The sequence below is a fragment of the Neomonachus schauinslandi genome, chromosome 16, assembly GCF_002201575.2.
Source record: "Neomonachus schauinslandi chromosome 16, ASM220157v2, whole genome shotgun sequence".
NCBI lineage: Eukaryota > Metazoa > Chordata > Mammalia > Carnivora > Phocidae > Neomonachus > Neomonachus schauinslandi.
In genome coordinates this window covers 53805257-53825308 of record NC_058418.1, presented here as the reverse complement: position 1 = coordinate 53825308, position 20052 = coordinate 53805257, and the positions used below count along the sequence as shown (strand labels likewise).

The 20052-nt window shown below is 42.0% G+C and overlaps 1 protein-coding gene across 1 annotated transcript in view; it reads right to left on the bottom strand.

Moving 5' to 3' along the window:
- The window catches only part of CDH13 (cadherin 13), a 1026047-nt gene that overhangs the window by 855266 nt on the left and 150729 nt on the right, over positions 1 to 20052 (bottom strand). Inside the window, exon 6 of the mRNA XM_044921967.1 lies at positions 11783 to 11803. Within this exon, the coding sequence (XP_044777902.1) occupies positions 11783 to 11803 (21 nt within the window). The remainder of the gene's footprint in view (positions 1 to 11782; positions 11804 to 20052) is intronic.

Here is a 20052-nt window from a genome sequence, read left to right as displayed (position 1 = left end):
AAGGAAATGCTTCTAACACTTGGTGAGCACCTACTGTATACCAGTCAGTTGAGCGTCCAACTCCTGTTTTTGGCTCAGGTTATAATCTCAGGGTCCTAAGATCAAGCCCCGCATAGGGCTCTGCACTCAGTGGGGAGTCTGCTTCCCTTCTCCTTCTCCCCCCTGCCACTCCCCCTGTGCGCACTCCCTCTCACACTCTCTCTCTCGATCACTCTAAAATATATAAATAAATCTTTAAAAAAATAAAATAAAGGGGCGCCTGGGTGGCTCAGTCATTAAGCGTCTGCCTTCGGCTCAGGTCGTGATCCCAGGGTCCTGGGATCGAGCCCCGCGTCGGGCTCCCTGCTCCGTGGAGAGCCTGCTTCTCCCTCTCCCACTCCCCCTGCTTTGTTCCCTCTCTCGCTGTGTTTCTCTCTGTCAAATAAATAAATAAAATCTTTAAAAATAAATAAAAATAAAAAATAAAATAAAATGGAAATATGAATTTAGTAAGGTGGGAAAACCAAATTTGAGAAACTAATGTACATTCGGTGATAAACTTAGATTATTTTTTTCTAAATTTCTTAGCATATCTTTCAATTTAGCTTTTTCTAACCCTAAACTGTGCTGATGGGTCATCAATTCATGGTTTTTTCTTCTCCACTGCATATCTAATCTGGAGAATTGTGTTAATGCAGATAGCGTTAGCACCTGCTATGTATCTTGTAGAGAAGGAGCTGAGAGGGTCCAATCAAATATTGAGTGTCTACCATGAGCTATGTCATGGGCCAGGTGTTTCATAAATATGGGGTCTCCAGTCCACACAGTGACTCTATAAGGCATATATTAAATGTACCATTTTTCATGTGGGGGAACAGAGGAAGAGGTGCACATAGTAGAAGCAGGATCCAAACCCATGATGGTCTTGTTAATATGAATCCCAAGTATTTTTTCTTTCTCTCCTTTTTATCCTATACCACACCTAAAAGACTTAAGTTGACTTCTGGAGCATTTGAGAACTTCTCCAAATATTCATTTAAGAAAAAATGTTGAGCAATTTACATTCTGTCTATATGCTGGCATTAAAAAAATTTTTTTCAGTCTGAGCTGCTCGGAGATCCCAAATGAACACTGCGGTTTGGGTCTTGGGTGCTACAGAAGTCAGTGACTTGAGAAGAGAATACCCTGCCTCTTCCTGAATTCTAAGATGAAAAAGATCTAATAAGCAATGGTAGATGGGTGTGCATTTTCAAGAAAACAAATAGTAGTCACCCTTCAAGGATAAAGAAGAATTATTCAAAATTGAGGTCAATTTAAATCTTTTAACTCAGTCTTCATGGTGCTTTTCCAGCAGCAGGACCACATCCTGACAAGGATAGAGTAGCTGAGCTGAGGGTGGTCAAGACCTACTCAAGGTCAATGAGAGTAACTGGCCAAAAAACAGAAAAGCAAACACTCCAGGACAATCTCTGCCTTTTTAGAAAGCTGTGTGTGCTTGTGCTATCTGAACTCCATGGCCAGCAGTGTTTCTGCCTTAGAGCAGCACAGTGGAGGGAAAAAACAAACAGGGGTCAATAACTCTATCCTGGGGATCCAAATGGATGTTTGAGAGTTCCTGAGACTACACAGGACCCTCAGTGGGGTTTATCTCAAAGTGAGGAGGATGGCAAAGACGAAGTGCACATATGAGAAAGATGGAGGCACCACCATATGTGATTACTGGGAAACACAGTGGAAGTTTGTTCCTTGGCAACTTCAAGTGCACTTTTTGGGCAGCTGAAGGAGGGAGATGGGAAAGTTGCCTGAACATTTTGGTAAGGGCTGCTGCTCACTTCTCCCAGTACACTCAGTTTTTAAACGGTATCCATCCAGTCATAGCCCCTCTGCCCTCACTTTTTTTCCTCCAGCTTATTGAGGTATAATTGGTAAGTAAAAATTGTATATATTTAGACTGTACAATATTTAACATATGAATACATGTGAAATGATTGCCAAAATCAAGTTAATATATCCATCACATCACATAGTTACCTTTTTTTGTAATGTGTGGTGAAAACACTTAAGATCTACTCTCTTAGCAACCTTCAAGTGTACAATATGGTATTATTAACTATACACATCCTGAAGTACAATAGATCCCTAGAACTTACTTATCTTAGAACAGCTTGTACCCTTTGATCAACATCTCCCCATTTCCCCCACACCACCCCCTTTAGTCTATTTCTCTGATTTCTACTTTTTTAGATTCCACATAGAAGTAGAATCATGCAGTATTTTTCTTTCTGCATCTGGCCTATTTCACTTAGCATAATGTCATCCAGGTTCATCCATGTTGTCATAATTGAAGGATTTCATTTTTATAGCTGAATAATGCTCCATTGTATATGTGGATATGTGTGTGTGCACACACACACACACACATATACATACATATACAGGGTATGTGACAGGGAGAACAAAGGTACAGCCAGAGAGAGAGCATGGGAAAAGGAGATGAAGCCACAGAGCAAAAATCCTGGAATGTGGGCCCACCGGCCCACCCTGTGGACATGCTCCTATCATGTGTGGGTGTCTCCATCCTTTTGCTATGCTTTAAGGAGCTATCACTCCCTGATACAGTACCACCAGAGAAAAAGGTCCACTGGATCTCTCCACAGATCTCTGTGTCTGCTTTCTTAGGAAACTTTAAGATCAATGCCCTCCCCAGTTTTGCCTCTGCCACCAGGTACAGAAAGGAGCATTAGGAAAAGCTGAAGAGTCCACTACCTTTGTTAGGGTCAAATCTCAGTTATGCGTAATGCTGGGTGTAGCAGACACTATTACCACTCCACCTATATTCCCTTAGTGGTCACTGTTCTCACAGTATCAACATCTTTCTGTGGTCCCTGACCAGGCTTGACCTGCTCCTTTGGTGAGTTGGAAGCACTGGGAGGTAATGCCCCTGGGAGAAGCCCTCAACCAATGAGAGAGAGTTGGTAGATAGATTCCCCAGCTTCCTTGCCCTGTGGGTGGCACAGTTCTGAAGTGTCTCAAACAGAACCCCACAGGTCACCCAAGATGATAACATATCCACCCCCATACAACTTACTGCCTTCCTTTTATTCCCTGTATCACTCCCTACACTCTCTTACAGGAGTTTCCTGTCACTTCACAACTAAATGATTTGCACTGAATCCGTTTCCTGGGGTCTGCTTGGGAGAACAGAACTGAAGACACTGGAGGTTGGCATGAATGTAGATAGCAGACTTCTAAAGCTGCCCTCTCCCTTGCCCCAGACTTCTATAGAGTCAACAGTTCAAGAACTATTAAAAGATTTTGATAAAATTACCTGGAATCAGGGGCGTCTGGGTGGCTCAGTCGTTAAGCGTCTGCCTTCGGCTCAGGTCATGATCCCAGGGTCCTGGGATCGAGCCCCGCATCGGGCTCCCTGCTCGGCGGGAAGCCTGCTTCTCCCTCTCCCACTCCCCCTGCTTGTGTTCCTCTCTCACTGTGTCTCTCTCTGTCAAATAAATAAATAAAATCTTTAAAAAAAAATTTACCTGGAATCATTTTATAGCCTGTGTATAAGTTAAATGAAGAGACTGAATGAGCATTTCTAAGTTCCTATCCAATTTCCTCCAGTTAACTTTTGCACATTCCTTGATTACTGATTCCAGAACATCATACTGGCTCCTCTTCTTGCCTTGAGCAAACACCCTTTCTCAAAAGTCAAGTATTGTTAACTCAAAAGTCAACAGCAGCAACCTTGCTATTGACTTCACATCTGTGACCAAGGGCTGAATTTGATGGTTGCTGGCTTAATAGGAATTCAGGGAATAAAGAGGTTCCTGAGAGATTGCACCAAGCTAGAAGGTCCTGAAGATAGGGTGGATTAGACAAAGTTTTTCCTCAAAGTTTTGGAATCTATAGGAGTTAGGGGTCCCTTGAGGAGCTTCAAGCCAAGAGGTTAGATGGACACACAAAGGAGACAATCTCATGAATTCAGCAGCCAGGTTAGTTGAAACCAGGCTAGAAGTATGTTAGGAGATGGGTTAAAAATTCAGAGATAGATCTGTGTATAACTCTTGGGAGATGGTGGCCATCTTTTAAGTTCTTTGTAGGGTGAGGGTGAGTCTGAGCTTAGGAAGCCATGCATGACTGGACAGTTGCTGTTTCTTACAAAAGGGCCCAACATACCAGGCTTTCTAAGCATCAAGAGCTCCTGAGAGATCAAATGTAAAAATTTTAAACACTAATCTTAATCTTTGCTCATTCAGGTCACAAACATGTACCTTTATGCTGCTTTTGAGGTTCAAGACTTTCTATGCCATTTTTCCCCTTCTTTAGTGGTACAAAATATACTCAATGGAGTCACAAGATGGAAAAAGAGAATAAGATATCTGAGAATCCACACACTCAATTTAAATAAATGAATACCGAATGCAAATGAATAAAATAACCAAACTCAACATGACTCTGGGTTTCTCATGTGAGACTCCAAAATCCCAGAACAAACTTTAATTAGTACAGGATCAGTATTCCTTTGGGCTTTAGGTAAATCCTGTTATTTTTCTTTTATATAATGAGGTGTGCAATAGTTGAACGGTATGACCAATGACAATCTGTAAGCAAATATATGGTAAATATGGCCCCATATCATGTATCACTGGCCAGGCCCCATTATTTAGAAGAATTACCTAAGGTCAGTGGTTCTCATGAGCCCTTTTGTTAATGTGATGACATTCTGCAAAACATGTCCATACCCACAGCATTTTGCATACATCAGAAGGTTGATGAGCCTCCTATGTTACATGGATCTCAAGTTAATAAGTCTGACTTATGTTTTGGGGAATCACTTGGGGATCTCTTCACTGAAGGGAAGAACTTTTGGAAGTGAATAGCCACCATTTTGTCCTCAATTTGGCTTAGAAATTCATTGAACTAGTCTTGATACAAGAGAATCACAGAGTTTTAAAAGGAGATCTGGGCCACTGATGAAACCCAACTTCCTCATTCAGTAGTGAAGAACTTTTGGCATAATCTCAAATTTAGTTAACCCAAAATAAACCAGTAAATAAAAGGCAAGATCTAGACAAACTTTCTTTTATTGACAAGATAGACCAATATGCAATAGTTAATGGTCAACCGAAGAGTCAGCCCATCTTTTAATCACAATGGCACCAACCATACCCAGTATGACAAAGCATACTTTCATCTGTGTGCAGTAAGCAGGTCCTTGGTAAACATCTGCTTAGAAAATAGATGTTCTTTGCTTGCAACAGCATATCATGATATGCAGCGGTTTCACTGTTCCTATTTAGGAGCCAATAAATTGTCCAATTCTGACAGCTAGAAGCCTGGTAGTCGGTTGCCCTAAAGCCCAAATCCATAACATCATGAGATAGAGATGTATGTTGAAAATGAAAAATCTATAGTCCATTCGGAAAATCATATTCAGTGGCCACTATGTTTGTGGTTTTTTTTTTCAAAAAGCACAAAAATAATATTTTTCTGTTTGAAAAATGTCTGTTAATTATGAAAACATAAAATCCCACACTGAGCCTGAACATGGGAAAACGAACTGAACCAACTTTCTCTCAGAAGCTACTGATGGAAATAAATGGGTCCAAATGAATTAATACTGAACAAGGGTTTTCCATTTATTTTCCCTTTATTACAAGGTGGAATTAATAATGCTAGAAAAAAGACTAAAGTGATACATTTACCCTGATAGCATCCCCTTAACAAGAGCCACTTCTAGAAGCTAATGAGCTTTCATAGCAAACTGTTGATATGTCTACATATTAGGGTTAAAAACCCATCTTATGGTAAATTACTCTCAACTCTAATTTGGCAAGAGTAAATAATTTGTGGGCCAAGTGGGGATTTGGTGCCAAGCTCCTGATTTGGGTTATATACAATATTTCAAGACCAACTTTCATTAGTATCAATTTACAAATGAATTATGTGTAAGCAACTGAATCATACAACAAAAAAGAACATGTATCAGACTTTTCTTTGATCACTGTCTAGCTTTATTCACCCAGTGCTTTTTAAGATGCTGAAAGGAAATGGGATGATGTGTCTTTCATCTCCAAGTTCTCTCTCATTCTCTGAGTTCAGTTGCTGGGTTTGAACAATCATAAGAGGTGTTAAATTCAGTGGTTAAGTGAGGACTCTGATGGCAGACTGCCTGGGTTGGAATCCCACCTTTGCCAAGTTCTAAACAACTTGGCTTCCTGGGACAAATTACTTCACCTCTCTGGGCCTCAGTTTCTTCATCTGCAAAATGAGAATCCAAACTATGCCCACCTCCTAGAGTTCCTGTCCCTATAAATAGGATGATTCATTTAAACACTTAGCACAGTGCCTGGCACAAGGAAAATATTCAGTAAGTGTTAGCCATGCTGCTGCTGCTTCTGCTCCTTCTAGTAATGAAAAGGACAAGAAGCAGGAAGAGGGTGGAAAGGAAAAAGGAGGAGGGAAAAATGAAATTCCCTGAGCATGTCTCTGTTGGAAACTGCACCTGATGCTTTCAAACACATAGATCTGAGGAATAGTACAACAAAAAAATAAAGAACAACAACAAAAAACAAGGGGGGGAGATGCATGCCAACTGCAGGAGCACAACCAATGGGAGCCACCAGTATGTTTCAAGACGCTGAGATGGAAGTCATCACTATCAGACACACAGAAGGGAAAGGACTGGTCTTTACAAGCGACCCGAGTAAATAGAGCTGTTTTAGGCACTCTGTCAACCAGTGACCTCGCTCATTTGTTTTCATCACCTTTACAAACATGAGACTGAAAGCTATCCACCAGGAACTCTGAGAACCAACCACCCAAGAGAAAGCAGTTCCAGTCAGCCTGGTTCCTTGCCTCATGGCCAACTTTTCCCCTCCAAGAGTAAACCACGATTAAAATGAAAAGAAAACCAAACACAAACACATTTTTTAAATACCGAGCAATGTGTAAGTTGCTAAATAGGCAGCTCTTAGACTTTGGCCGATCTTGGAACTTTTTCTGATTCCCCCAGGGTACACTTTCTACTGTTCCCCTAGATGTAAAATGGGGACACCAGCAGTGAACTGCAGAGAGAAGAACAGTGACTTTGGAGGATGCATTTCTCAGCTTGCACCTTATAAAACAGTGCCTTCATTAAGTTCCCTTCCAAAGACCCAGTTGGAGATGGCTGTGGTCTCCCTGCAGGGAACTAGCAATCATCCCAATGGAGTAAAGACCCCCCACTCTAGCTCATGTGTTTTCTAATACAGCTCAGCCCCTCAAGCCTACCACTGACCTGCTATAGGCCAGTCTGTGGCACCTATTTACAGTAACTACTGGGCCCCCGTGAACATCTATGCCTATAACCTCTGTCCTGGAGTGGGGAAGCCACTTCTAAAAACAGTGCTGGGTAATTCAGACATTGCCCAGCCCACATTAGAAAGATTGACCTGCATTTATGGCTTACCCTGCCATTATCCCTTCAGCCTCATGTCAAGTCCCTTTGAAATGATGGTTGGGGAGTAATAACCAGAAGTATAATCACATCATCACATTTCTAGAAACCCTGTATTGAAAGCAGAGCTACAAATTTGAGAAAAAGTCCAGGGGAAAATAAGAAAAGCTTTCATCAGGTGCATGAATATTTTAGGTAGTGTGGAAAGAGCTTTGAAATCAGACAGACCTGAGTTCTAATATTAGCTTTCTGGTTGTGCAACTCCTACCCAGATGCTTAATCACTTTGATGCTCTTGTTTTCCAGATTTGTAAAATGGGGATGATAATAACCACTCCACAAGGTTATCATTCACATTACATGAAGTGGTATTATAAGAGTCACCTGGCACCCAGTGGATAGTCAATAAGCTGTCCTCTTTTCTTTCATGGTTCCAGTTCAAGACACTGAGTCTGCATTTGATTACACTGCTACTTTAGTCATCAGACAAAGTTTTCCCAACTCAGAGCTACTGGGGGAGAAAGTGTCTGATTACTTTGCAAAGCCTCAATTATATCTTAAATCTGGACCCATGACTGTGACAGAAGTGACCACTGAGTGAACATGAGCTTTGCTCTTGATAAAACAAGCACAAACCAGCAGTAATGACGTATTGCAATGTCTTCTGAGAAGACCATGGACTCTTTGTTAGGCATCAAATCTAGAGAAGTCTTACCACAGGGTAAAACACACACACACACACACACACACAGCCCTAAAGGAGCCCTTGTAGATCTTATCATTAGTCACTGGATTCTCACTCAAATGACAGATAACATCTTGAGCATCACTACATCAAAAACTAATGATGTATTGTATGGTGACTAACATTACATAATAAAATAAAATTTTAAAAAGGCATAACAAAGAAATGCATCCCTTTCTACCTGTGGGGGGGGGAATAAGTTAAATTACTATATGAACCTGAATCTAAATAATGTTTTCTTTTTCCTAAACAGGTAAATAATTATCAGCATCTCTTTGGGTGGGGTAGAGAGGAGGTCTCCGCACAACCCCCCCTTTCTTTTTCTAATTCAAGAGCAGCCTGGATATGGGATGGCAATAGGTTTAATTTCTTGAACAAATTCAGATCCATTGGTAGTAGCTGCATGAAGTGATATGATAAGTTTTCTGAGATCCTGAGGAGTGCAGTCATGGATTTGTAATGTACACCCTTGAAAAGGGTAAGGGATGGAGACAGCATGCGTGTCACCTATTTGCTGCCTTTGGTCCAGGGCTCTGGGCTGACACAGCATGGTGGTGATGCTCTTTCTGTAGCTACTGCTGCCCTTGATCTAAACTTATTCTTGAACTACCCCTTGGGTGCTCAAATGAACACAGTTGAGTTGTGGACCACATAAGGCTCCAAAAGCTAGGTTCTATCAAACACTGGTACTGCACAGTATGGCAGACCTTACTTAACGGCAACAAAAAAGTCACCATTCTTTTTAACAGTGAAAGTGAGAGTTATAGGAAAAACTATTAAGAGATATTGCAGTATAAAAACTAGAGCCTCATCTTGTCTATAGTGCTCGGCTTTGAAGTCAAATTGTGAAACAATGAGGAGTAACTTACACCAAGTACATAGTTATGGATGAATCTGATCAAATGTGCACTGTGCCAGGCTCCTGGGGAGGAAGAAGAAGCTGACGGGATCCCTGCCCCCAGCGGGCATTCCATCTAGGTGGAAAGGGCAAACTCCCACGTGTGAGGTGAGCAGGGTTGACATTTTGCTATCACACACGAGTACAGCCATTGCAGAAACACTGGCACACTTCTGTGCCCCGAGGCAAAAACCTGCCACTCCAAGACCCGAGTTCCCCCTCCTTAATGCCCCAGCTTCCTTCAGGATCCTCCAGAACCTTACTATAATTCAGCAGCTCAAGGGTTAATACTTGTGCCAGCAGGGAAGCTCTGGGAACTCTCTGTAGCCCCTAGAGCCGGTGTCCTTCTGATTGAGCCAGGTGATAAATATTTTGAATATCACCCCTGGACTCAATGCCCATAGGCTAAAATATGACGAATAACAATAGTCAAAAGTATGAACTGAGAAGGTAATTCCTGAGAAGAATCAACATGGGAAAATGCACCCTTGGAATGTTAAGTATGTAAATTCCAAGAGGTCTGTCTTCCCTGTTGACATCACAGCTCCTAGAGAGGAGGCTGGTCCAGAACAGCAACCCAGTACCTGCTTATTCAATAAAATAATGAATGACTGGGGTTATGTGGGGAATCGCCCTGGAGAGGTATTGAAAGTGGCTCTAAAATGAAAAGATGAATGAGCAGAAAGTGGAGGATTCTAGGTAAGACAGTACCTCCAGGTACCCATGAACTTCCTCTACAAATCTATAGGGGGCAGCAGAGACTAGTGGCAAAAAAACAAAAACAAAAACAAAAAAAAACAGTTCTAGCAAAAGTCAGAATTGAATGCACCTGGTTTTGCTACTTATTAGCTGTATTATCTTGGGCCAACCACCCCACCTTCCAAAATCTGTGTTTCCTGTTTGTAAAATGCCTCTCAGAGAAGTTGTGAGATTTAATCAGACCGCGTATGTGAGGAACATGACACAGAGGAAGCAGTCAGGAGGCTTTCAGTTCTAAGAGGGCAATAGGTTTGTCTGTTCTGTTCACTGAATCGTGTCCCAGGGCCCAGGAGCATTCAAAAAAAAAAACAAAACAAAACAATAGACACCATAAATGTTTGTTCAGTGAAAAAATAAATAAACAGTGGCAAATTGTTCCCACTATGTTAAGTGAATAGGGACACAATCTGTCTGGATGCCTACAAAGTCCATATGAGATAGAGAGTCAGGAAGTAGGATGTTTTCCCAGAATGGGCCAAGGAACTCATCAAGATCCAAGACAGAACCTGGCAAAGAGGGGCCAGTTCACGACCACAGCTACTGTTTCCCCCGGTAGGTGTCTAAAGTGGGAATCAGCAGCCCAGAGGTGGACCGTGGTGAGAAATGGGTCAGGAGGGTGGTGGTTAAGGGTAAAGGGTCTGCAGATAACTTGCCTGGGGACAGGGTTCTGTTCCACTATTCACTCACTGCATGACCTTGGGTGAGGTCCTGCCTAAACCTCCAGTTCCCCTCATCTGTAAAATGGGGATAATATAGTACCTGAGTTATAGGGTGGGTTCAAGCATTCAAAACAATGCAGGGCAAGTGGCTGGTACATGGGCATAGACTTCAGAATGATAGCTGTCATTATTAGAGAGGGTTGCCCCTTGGAGATTTCCCTATCCCTCTAGGCTCAGGCTGATTCCAACTTGTCACTTGACTGGCCTTTACAGTCTCCCTCCCCACCATCCTTCCCCTTAGTTTAGGGTGCTAAGATACCTGTTAACAACCTGAGGGGGTCTGGAGAGGCCTAATTTGGCACAGACCCTTGACTTTCCAGTGCACTAAGACAACAGTTCATGAACTAGGGCTCTCAGATCGGAAACTAGAACTGCCAAGCTGAGACCTATATTAGCTACCTGTGGGCAAAAGGACTCCCCCACCCAGCTGGATGAGCCATTTGGTGGAGGGATGTGTGAGCCATTTGGTGGAGGGATGTGTGAGCCTGTTGGACAAGAACATGCAAATCAACACCTGGAGACTCTGGGAAGGAAAGCCTGAGGAGGGTGTTACCTCCGTGGAGCCTAGTGTTTGTTTACCTTCATAATGGAGCAGAGAACTAAGCAGGAGAAAGAATAAGCATAACAGTGTCTCTAGATCATCCCACAGCCATATTTATTTTTAGTCCTGAATCTTGGAAACAAATTGCTTTTCTGCCAGTGCAGGAGGTTGGAGGGAGTTTACATGTTCTGCGAGGGAGGAATTCAGACAGAAGAATCAACCTTGAACTAACTGAAGTAGGAAAAATTGTTCTAAATTATTCTACAACGTCAGAGATAAAATATCATAACAGCTTGAAATGAAAAGCATAGTTTTTTTTAAATATTAAGGCTGAAGGGGTATTATATTTATAGGGTGTTTGGCTAAGGTATGACAACATAACTTTTCATTTCAGTCAAAGAGAAATTAAGCCTTTATTTGAGAAAATGGGATTGGATTCAGAGTCATCAAATATTTTCTAAATTAACAAAGTGTGCCAGGTGCTAAGTGAGTCAGATGTGAAACTTTTAAACAATTATCTTATGTTGTTTATCAGCCAACCCTAGTAGCTTGTCTCTGAAGGGAAAGATTGAAATGATTCTCCACCCAACCCCCCAGATTTCCCTCTCAAGATGGGGGGTGGGGGTAACTCCCTAGATGTTCCAGTGATTTTGACTTGATTTACAATGTTCTCAAGAATAACAAAGAGGTGTATTTCATAGAACTGGTAAGTGTGCTGGGAGGGTCTCTATCTTAGTTCCCTTCCAGGATTCTCCCAGTAGAGGCAGCCCTCACTGAAGAAGCTCTTACAGACAACTCTGTGTGGCCCATTTTGGCCCAGCAAAAGCCTGGTGTCTCCTGATAGACTTACTTCCTTAAAGCCACTCACCACTGCCCCGGGCCGTGCCTGCATTTTCTAATTTCAAGAGGAACTCTGAGAGGCCTATCCTTTGCTTCAACAGCTACCCTATGATGCTGCCTCTCTCAGACCGATAATCTCTTTCCCTCTGAGGCCTTTCACAGAATTAAGAAAGCGTTTGGGGAGCAGCCCTGTTGATTCCCAGCATCCTCAGCAGCACAGAAATCTGCATAACAGACAGGAGGAAGGAGGCTGAGGAGAATAAAGTGAGTGATACCATAGTTTGGTCTGTTACTATACTGGGCATAAAAATACTTTCAGGGTTTTGACTTTTAAATGATGCAGCCCAGTAGGGGTTCACTGAGCACAGGGCAGACTGACAGGGCAAGAAGAATAATCATTCAGGAGAATGGTCTTTGAAACTTGAGGTACCGAACTCAATTGGATAATGAAACACTGGGAACTCCACAGGGGATTTTTTTCACCTCTATAAAGAACATTCAATTAAATGCTTTTTCATTTGGACAGGAGGGGTGGAGTTATTTTTTCCCCTCTTTTCCACAGAAAGTATCTTCTTGGATCCTGGCCTCATTTTTTTTTTTCTGCTTTTTATCACCTGTTTTTACTCCCTCTCGTGATCCGCAATGCCTGCACACCCTCTCTTCTCACAGGTTGATGGAAATCCCCCACGTTGCCCTTGGAAATGCTCATTACCAAGGAGAGACACAATGGCTTCACTGGGTGATGCATTGGTGATGCTTCCTGAGACTTCTTGTGCCTCCATTTCATGGGCCACTTGCTTAGCTACTTCTGAAATGCCTTAGTGCTATGAAGGCTGCATTTAACTTAGCCATCTGTGAATAACTCCATCAGGGGCAGATTCAAATCCAAAGTCAAGACTGCTTCCTGGCCAGAGTGTCATCCTGTCCCACAAGGGCCAGCAAGAGTGATTTCCTGACATGAGTCCGATGCTGTTGTCCCCCCCTTGGGAACCCTTGGGAGCCCTTGGGAGTGTGCCATGCATTACATGTGGACTTTCTTACAAATCAATTAGTGCTTGGCACTTTATAGTCTGCAATGATGTCACACAGCCTGTGTGTAGTCAGGCGTTGGGCCATGATTTCAAAATTAATGGTCATTGGACTAGCAGAGGTATACATTTCTTTCCTGGAGTGTGACAAGATAGGAGGAATACAAGAAATGGATAAAGGAATCCTGAGGATGGGACCATGCAGCTCATTCAATTTTACCCTCCCAGATTGAAGATCTATGGGTACCAGGCTTTGTGCTTTGTGCTTGGTACATGACATATAAGACACAGCTTTTGTCTCATGGGTCTTACAACCTAGTAGAGGGAGCAGGGGATCGTAACCTGGAGCCAAGGATATAGAGAGAACCTTGTGAACGGTCCTTAGGGAGTGCCAAAACCTCCAGAATTGTACATAAACTGAATTTGTATAAATGAGGGTGTGTGCACATGCATCAGATTTTTCCAGGTAATGGATCCATGGCTTTTATGAGATTCTAAGAGGTATATCTCACACACACACACACACACACTACCAAGGGTATGCAGGCCAGCCTGGCTGACAGGGTGTCCTGTGGTTCCAGGACAGAGAGATGGTAGAATCACCTCTTATCTGAGGTTATAAGAAGTCAAGTAGTTGGGGAAAGTTCAGAGTTGATGGCTCATGTAAAGAAAAGTGCAACTGAGAAGGAAGAAAAATGAGTCCTCAAAACGAGGAGAGACCACAGAGATACTTCAAGCCAGAGCAGGTACCAAGTGGTCAAAGAGCATAGAGGTAAAGGATCAGGAGCAATAGGTCAAGCCATGTAGGTAGGAGGGCAGTATGGGAGGATGGTGGGTAATAAAGACTCAGGGAGGGGACTGAAGGAGATTTGAAGAACTTGGAATGGGGCAGACTTGAGTTCAAATCCTGCCTGACTCTTTGTTGGCTTCTCTTTGCTTAGTTTCTCCAGCTACAAAGTGCAGATACCATTCTATCTCCTCCAAGGGCTATTGAGAGGAATAAATGACAAACTCATACAAGGCACAAAGCTACTGCTCAGAATAGGACTTTGATTGAATTCTAGGGATACCCTGAAAGGACTACAATTAGAGGGGACACTTGCTACCACGGTTTGATGCCACTTAAGTGTTCTAAAATCTGTTCACATTCATCCGTTTTTCCTCTCACTCCTCCCATGTGGCTCTTGCAGAGTACTGCCTATTATGGAACTAAATTGACTCTTTCCTTGTATTAATCAAAACCCCCACATATGAAATTTCCCCATTTCCCTTTGAGAAGATGATTACTTTCCTGATAGAGGATTATTAGGAAGTCTGATGAGGCAGAAGAATGCTCTCCACAGCTACCAAGTCCCGTTCACTCAGCCTCTACCATGTGGGTTCCTGCACCTTGGCAATGCCATCTACATGCAGCTGTCCTGGCCAGGTGTCACCAGATGATTGCAGGTGTTACATGAAGGGGCCATTCCTGAAGGGGCTACACATTTGCACGGCCCCAGCTGGGCATACCTTCTCACCATTGGTCACCTACCTAAATAAATTATCTAGTCTATCTGTCTCTCTCCCTCCCTCCTCCTCTCTCCCTTAGCTAGCTAGCATGCACTTACTGCATTTGGATTTTTATTAACATATAGCTAATTGCTTATTTTTTTCTTCTCCCCCTTGCTATTATGTCACTGAGGCAGGCACCATATATTATTTATTTCCATTTCTTCCCAGTACCTGGTTCAGTGTCTTGTATGAAAGGTAATCAATACATAATTGACGAACTGGTTAAGATGAGTCTAGGTCCCATAATTGACTAATGGAGTATTTCCTAAACCAGTAGTTGTCAAAGTGTGGTCTGAGAACTTCAATGGGGTCCCTGAAACACTTCCAGCAGGTATATAAAGTCAAAACTATTTTTATAATAATTCTAAGATATTATCGGCCTTTTTCACTTTTATTCTCTCACAAACTTTATGAAAAGTTCATTGATAGAGTTTCAGATTCCACATTGCAACTAGCATTTAAGAAACTAGTACTTCTTAAGTATCAAAGAAGAACATCCACAGTTACCTAAAATTCCAAAAAATGCTTGTCCCTTTTTCAACTACGTATCTGTGAGGCAGGATTTTCTTCACTTTCTTCAACCAAAGCAATATCACAACAAACTGAATGCTTAAACAGATATAAGAATCCATGTGACTCCTATTAGGTCATTCAGTGAAGAGATTTGAAAACATGTAAAACAATGCTACTCTCCTCACTACTTTTTTTGTTGTTGTTTTGGAATATATAGTTACTTTTCACAAAAATACATTATTTATGCTCACATTTAGTGGGCTTGTCATACGTATAATTTTTTCAGTTTTAATTTCAAATATGGTCAGTATCAATAGATAAAATCCACATAAACAAAAGGTTTGAGTCCTCAATTATTTTTAAGGGTCTTGAGACCAAAACAGTTAAGAATCACTCTCCTAAATTTTTCCATAAAATAGCACAACACTGTAAGATGTTCCTAGGTGTTTTGTTTAAAGGGAGAGGGAGGCAGGGCATGTTCTTATTGGTATGGGAAATGCCATGTTAAATAAAGTTAAATAGTTAAGTATTTTTCTTTCTTTCATGCCCTCTCAAAGCTTTTATTTCGCTAATGTTGTTTGTAAATATCTAAGGGCAAGGTATTGGTCTTCTATTGCTGTGTAACAGATTATTACAAATTTAGCTGCCTTGGGCAATAGGCATGTATTATCTTGTGGTTCAGGGGTGTTCTTAGCAGGCTGCCATCCAGGTGTCAACTGGGGCTGTGGTCTTTTCTGATGCTCCCCTAGGGAAGGAGCCACTTTCAAGCTCTCTATTGGCAGAATTCATCTCCTCTGGGTGGTAGAGTGACGTCTCGGTTTTCTTGCTGGACGTTGGCCAGGAGCTGTTCTTTGTACCTAGAGGCTGCCCAGGGGTCCTTTCCCTCTTCACAGATTCTCTCTCAGGACATGGCAGTATACTTCTTTAAAGCCAACAGTGGAGAGTCTCCCCAGTCCAGTCTGCGAAGACTGCATCTTACACAACAAAACATTATTGCAGAAGGGACATCTATCTCCTTTTCCATATTCTATTGGCCAGAAGCAAGTCATAGATCCTTCCCACACTCAAAAGGAAGGGATTATGCTGGATGTGAACATGGGAGGCAGAAATCATGGGTGCTACACTGTCTACGACAGGTTCAGTCTACGCTTTGCTCTCACTTACTTGACCAAAGGATTGTTTTTTGTGCCTATTAATAAGTCAAGTAACCCTGTTTGAGAAATGTTGATCTCAACTATTCATTATAACTAGACATACTACATTCTCCCAATGTATTTTATAAGGGGTATGTGTGTATATATAGGTATGTGAACCATAATTTTAAACTCCACTAGTCTGTAAGTCAGCACTCACCTAGAGCTTCAAGAGCATCTAGCTGAGGAAGCAACCTTTCATGTCACAGTGAGCAGTAGCTAAAGAAGGAACATACTCCTTAAGTGGATACGAGGCGTGTTCTGAGACAGAGGGTGTCACCTGTTTAAGGCCTCATCACCCCGATTCTCCCTGGGAGCATGCACACAATGCCTGTCACAGAAAGGAGACAACTCTCTGTGCAGACTGGTCAGAAATGGATCCTGAGATTGGGACCTAACATATGATGACTCTCAGAATCGGAAGACTGGCCTAGAGATGACCTACGACTCTCAGACTGGAAAGAAATTGTTTAGACCTGTGGGGTTTGCACAGCAAAGCTCTATTTTTCAAATAAAATACTACATGGCACTCTCTTGATTAAAACAAACAAACAAAGAGTGGACTGCTCTGGTAGAAAGAGTGTCCTGCCCACTGGAACCACACCACTAAGTCTGTACCATCCATTGTCAGGAAACCTTCAGAGCAATCCTCAAACGTGACCCTCTGTCTCCTCACAAGGCACAATGGCCTCTCAACACACTTTGTATCCTCCGGTGCCACCTAAGAGGACCCTTCCTCATGTTTTCCCAAACCCTGTCATTAACTGCCAGCTTAGGGAATCAGATCCAACCAGCTCTTTGTGTAATTAACCAGAGAAGCACTGAGACTTTGTGACATCTCTAATTTCTGTGAACAACCCAGCCACATAGAAACTGAACAATCAGTGATTGTCTCCCAACCCCACAAGACACCCTGAGGTGGGGTGGGATGTGAAATCCCCAAGACAAATGGGAAAAGGTGAATGGAGGGCTCATCAGGCCAAACCGTATCAACTTGAATCTAACCTGAGCTACTTAGCTCCGTGGATGTAACAAGAAACAGTGAAAACAGCAAAGGAAACCTCCTCTGGCAAGTCCAAAAAGGAAACACAATTGCCAGCCTGGTAGGAGATTCAACCTGGAAGCTTACCTCTACCTGTGCCCAAACCCTGCCCATGTTCTCGCCAACAACCTCCTACAAAAGTTGATCCAAAGGCTTAATGAGCCAAAAGGCATTAAGAGTCGTGCATGTGAATAATGCTACCAAATCTTGCTTCTTTAATTGGATGCAAATAGCATCACCTAGGCTCCACATCCCAGGATGCACCCTGCTCTTTGTCACATAGCACTCTAATGCACCCCGTTCTGAAGAGCCTGGCAGGAGAGGAAGACATTAACTGTGAGATCTGCTGGCTTCTGCCAAATTCACAAACGCTGGCAGCTAAGCCTATAGATAGAATGAGGGGTAATTTCATGCAAATGCTCTGTGCTATTCCCTGAGCTCCAAGATTAGAGATGTCAGAAAATGTAAGTGCTCCTCTGGTTAATAACACAAAGAACTAATTCAGTCTGATTCCCTAAGCTGGGAGTTAAAGAGCAGTGATTGTGAACTTACGGAGGGATGGTCTCCTTAGGGTGATGCTGGAGAGGACCAGGAATGTGTAGAGCCACTGTACCTGATGGGGGAAACAGGGCCACCTTATGAGGGTCGCTCTGAATCACGTTAAGGTGGTGTCCAGAGGGTCACATGGCTCTCGGGGCTTGGCCATGTTCTTGGTACCTGCTGGAAGTGCAGGCAGATATCATGGGTAGTAATGAGTTTATGCTGCTCCTTGGAGGAGGCCATTCCAGGCCAAGCCAAAGCTGAAGGTTTTGGGAACAAAATCTGGGAGACATGTGCAAAGGACATGCTTCCTTTTATTTTTTTCCCTTTCCGAAAGAGACACTTGATTCCTGGATGCATCCCTCCTAGTTTCTTGGGTACACATTTCTCCATTTTTATATGCCAAATGTTATTTGGTCACAGTCTCCAGAGGACATGGCTTTTTATTTAAATAGGGTATTTCTTGGAGATGATTTTACATCTTGCAAATTGTATGTAGCATTGGAATTTTTCAGGGGAAAACAGATGACACCATTCTCCTATTGATTGCATCGTAGTTATAGCATAGGAATTACATGTCAGGCTTTGGATTTTCAGCTTTTAATTTTCAGATTAGCCTGAAATATCTATGATGGTTTTTGAGATGAGGACACACACCTCCCTCCTTTATCTCCCTCCACACAGTCACCAGAATACATCTGACTCCTAACTTTTCTAAAAGAAAGAAATTATTGTCAATTTGGAATCTATAGATGGCTTCATCTCTCAGATTTCTAGAATAGATTGTAAGATTGTAGATGAACAAATCTCAAGCCAGACGGTATATGTTATTAAAAGCAAGAGCATGATTAATTGGTCATTTTCTCGGAGGCTGACTTAGGATTGGGTCCTGCTTTCCCCCACTGGCTGTGAGACCCAGTGAAAGGCCCTTAACTTCTCTGGGCTACATATTTCTCTAATCAGTCTAGGATACTAATATTTCTTACTTCTTAGGCTAATGTTAATAAGGATTAAGTAAGGCCATGCACATGGCTAGCCTATAATAAATGATCAATAAATAGCACCTAAACTATTTTTCATTGACTTATGTAATTAAAGCCCAAAGCAAAATTTTTTTGCACATAGCAAGTACTCAGAGTTTCTCTATCATCCTCAGGTATCTACCCACACACAGCAACCCTCTGCAATGGCAATTTCTTCCAAATAATATAACAAGTCAAATGGAACATGTTTTCTGTTTACCCCCCAGGACGTATGTTCTGCTTTCTATTTTTTGTTTTTGTTTTTGACAGTGTACCATACACTAGTAGATTGGCCAGCTATATAAATGGGCAAGGTAAAGAAGTCGTATCAATTATTTAAAAAGTTTAGAGACTCAGTTTCCAGAAGAATTCCACTTACAGGTAATTATCTTATCCAGCCCGAGACCAGCCCCAGTGGAGAACGGTCTTTAGTAATAAGACCATGGGTTTGTTTTGTCATGTGAGACAAAGGAGCTCTTTACAGATGAATTGTATTTTATTTTATGGAGCTATCTACTCCAAATAAGTAGAGCCATGACTCACTGGAAATTATGAATTCTCACATGTTCATACCCCTGTTGATTTACAAGTCTTTGAGGTCACACACAAGTGAGGGATGTTTTACTGCTAAGTATTCATGACTCTTGTCCAACTACCCTTGAAAATAACAGTTTTCTGATTTAGAGGAGCACAGATACATTGCAAGCAAGTCCTCTGGTGTAGATGTTTCCAGAAATGAGTTTACATATCTTCAATAAGATAGTGTCAATTCTGTCCCACAGATTATCCTGAAATACTGATGATGGTTTTTGAAATAGATAAAAAAAAAAACCACACTCCTCCCTGCATCCCCCTTCATACAGTCCTGAGAATATGACTGATTCTTAACTTTTCTAAAAGAAAGGAAAGAAACCATCATAAATTAGGAATCCATGGGTGGCTTTACTGATGATCAAATTTCTAGAATAGAATACAAGATTATAGACAGATGAATCTTGAGCCAGATGGTATATGTTATTAAAATCAAGAGTATGATTAATTAGTCATTTACTTGGCGTGATTTATCTTGTACCTCTCTCCGCTGGTGCTGGAATTGCCTGCTGTGGACGTCAGGTGTACCACTCTGTTATGAATACTAATCAAAGTCCACAGAAGTGCAAATTGAGGGTGAATTTGAGCTCTACCAAACATCCATTTTAAAGAGCTTTTATTCAATAGGCCTAAAGTCAAGAAGCCCATAAAAGT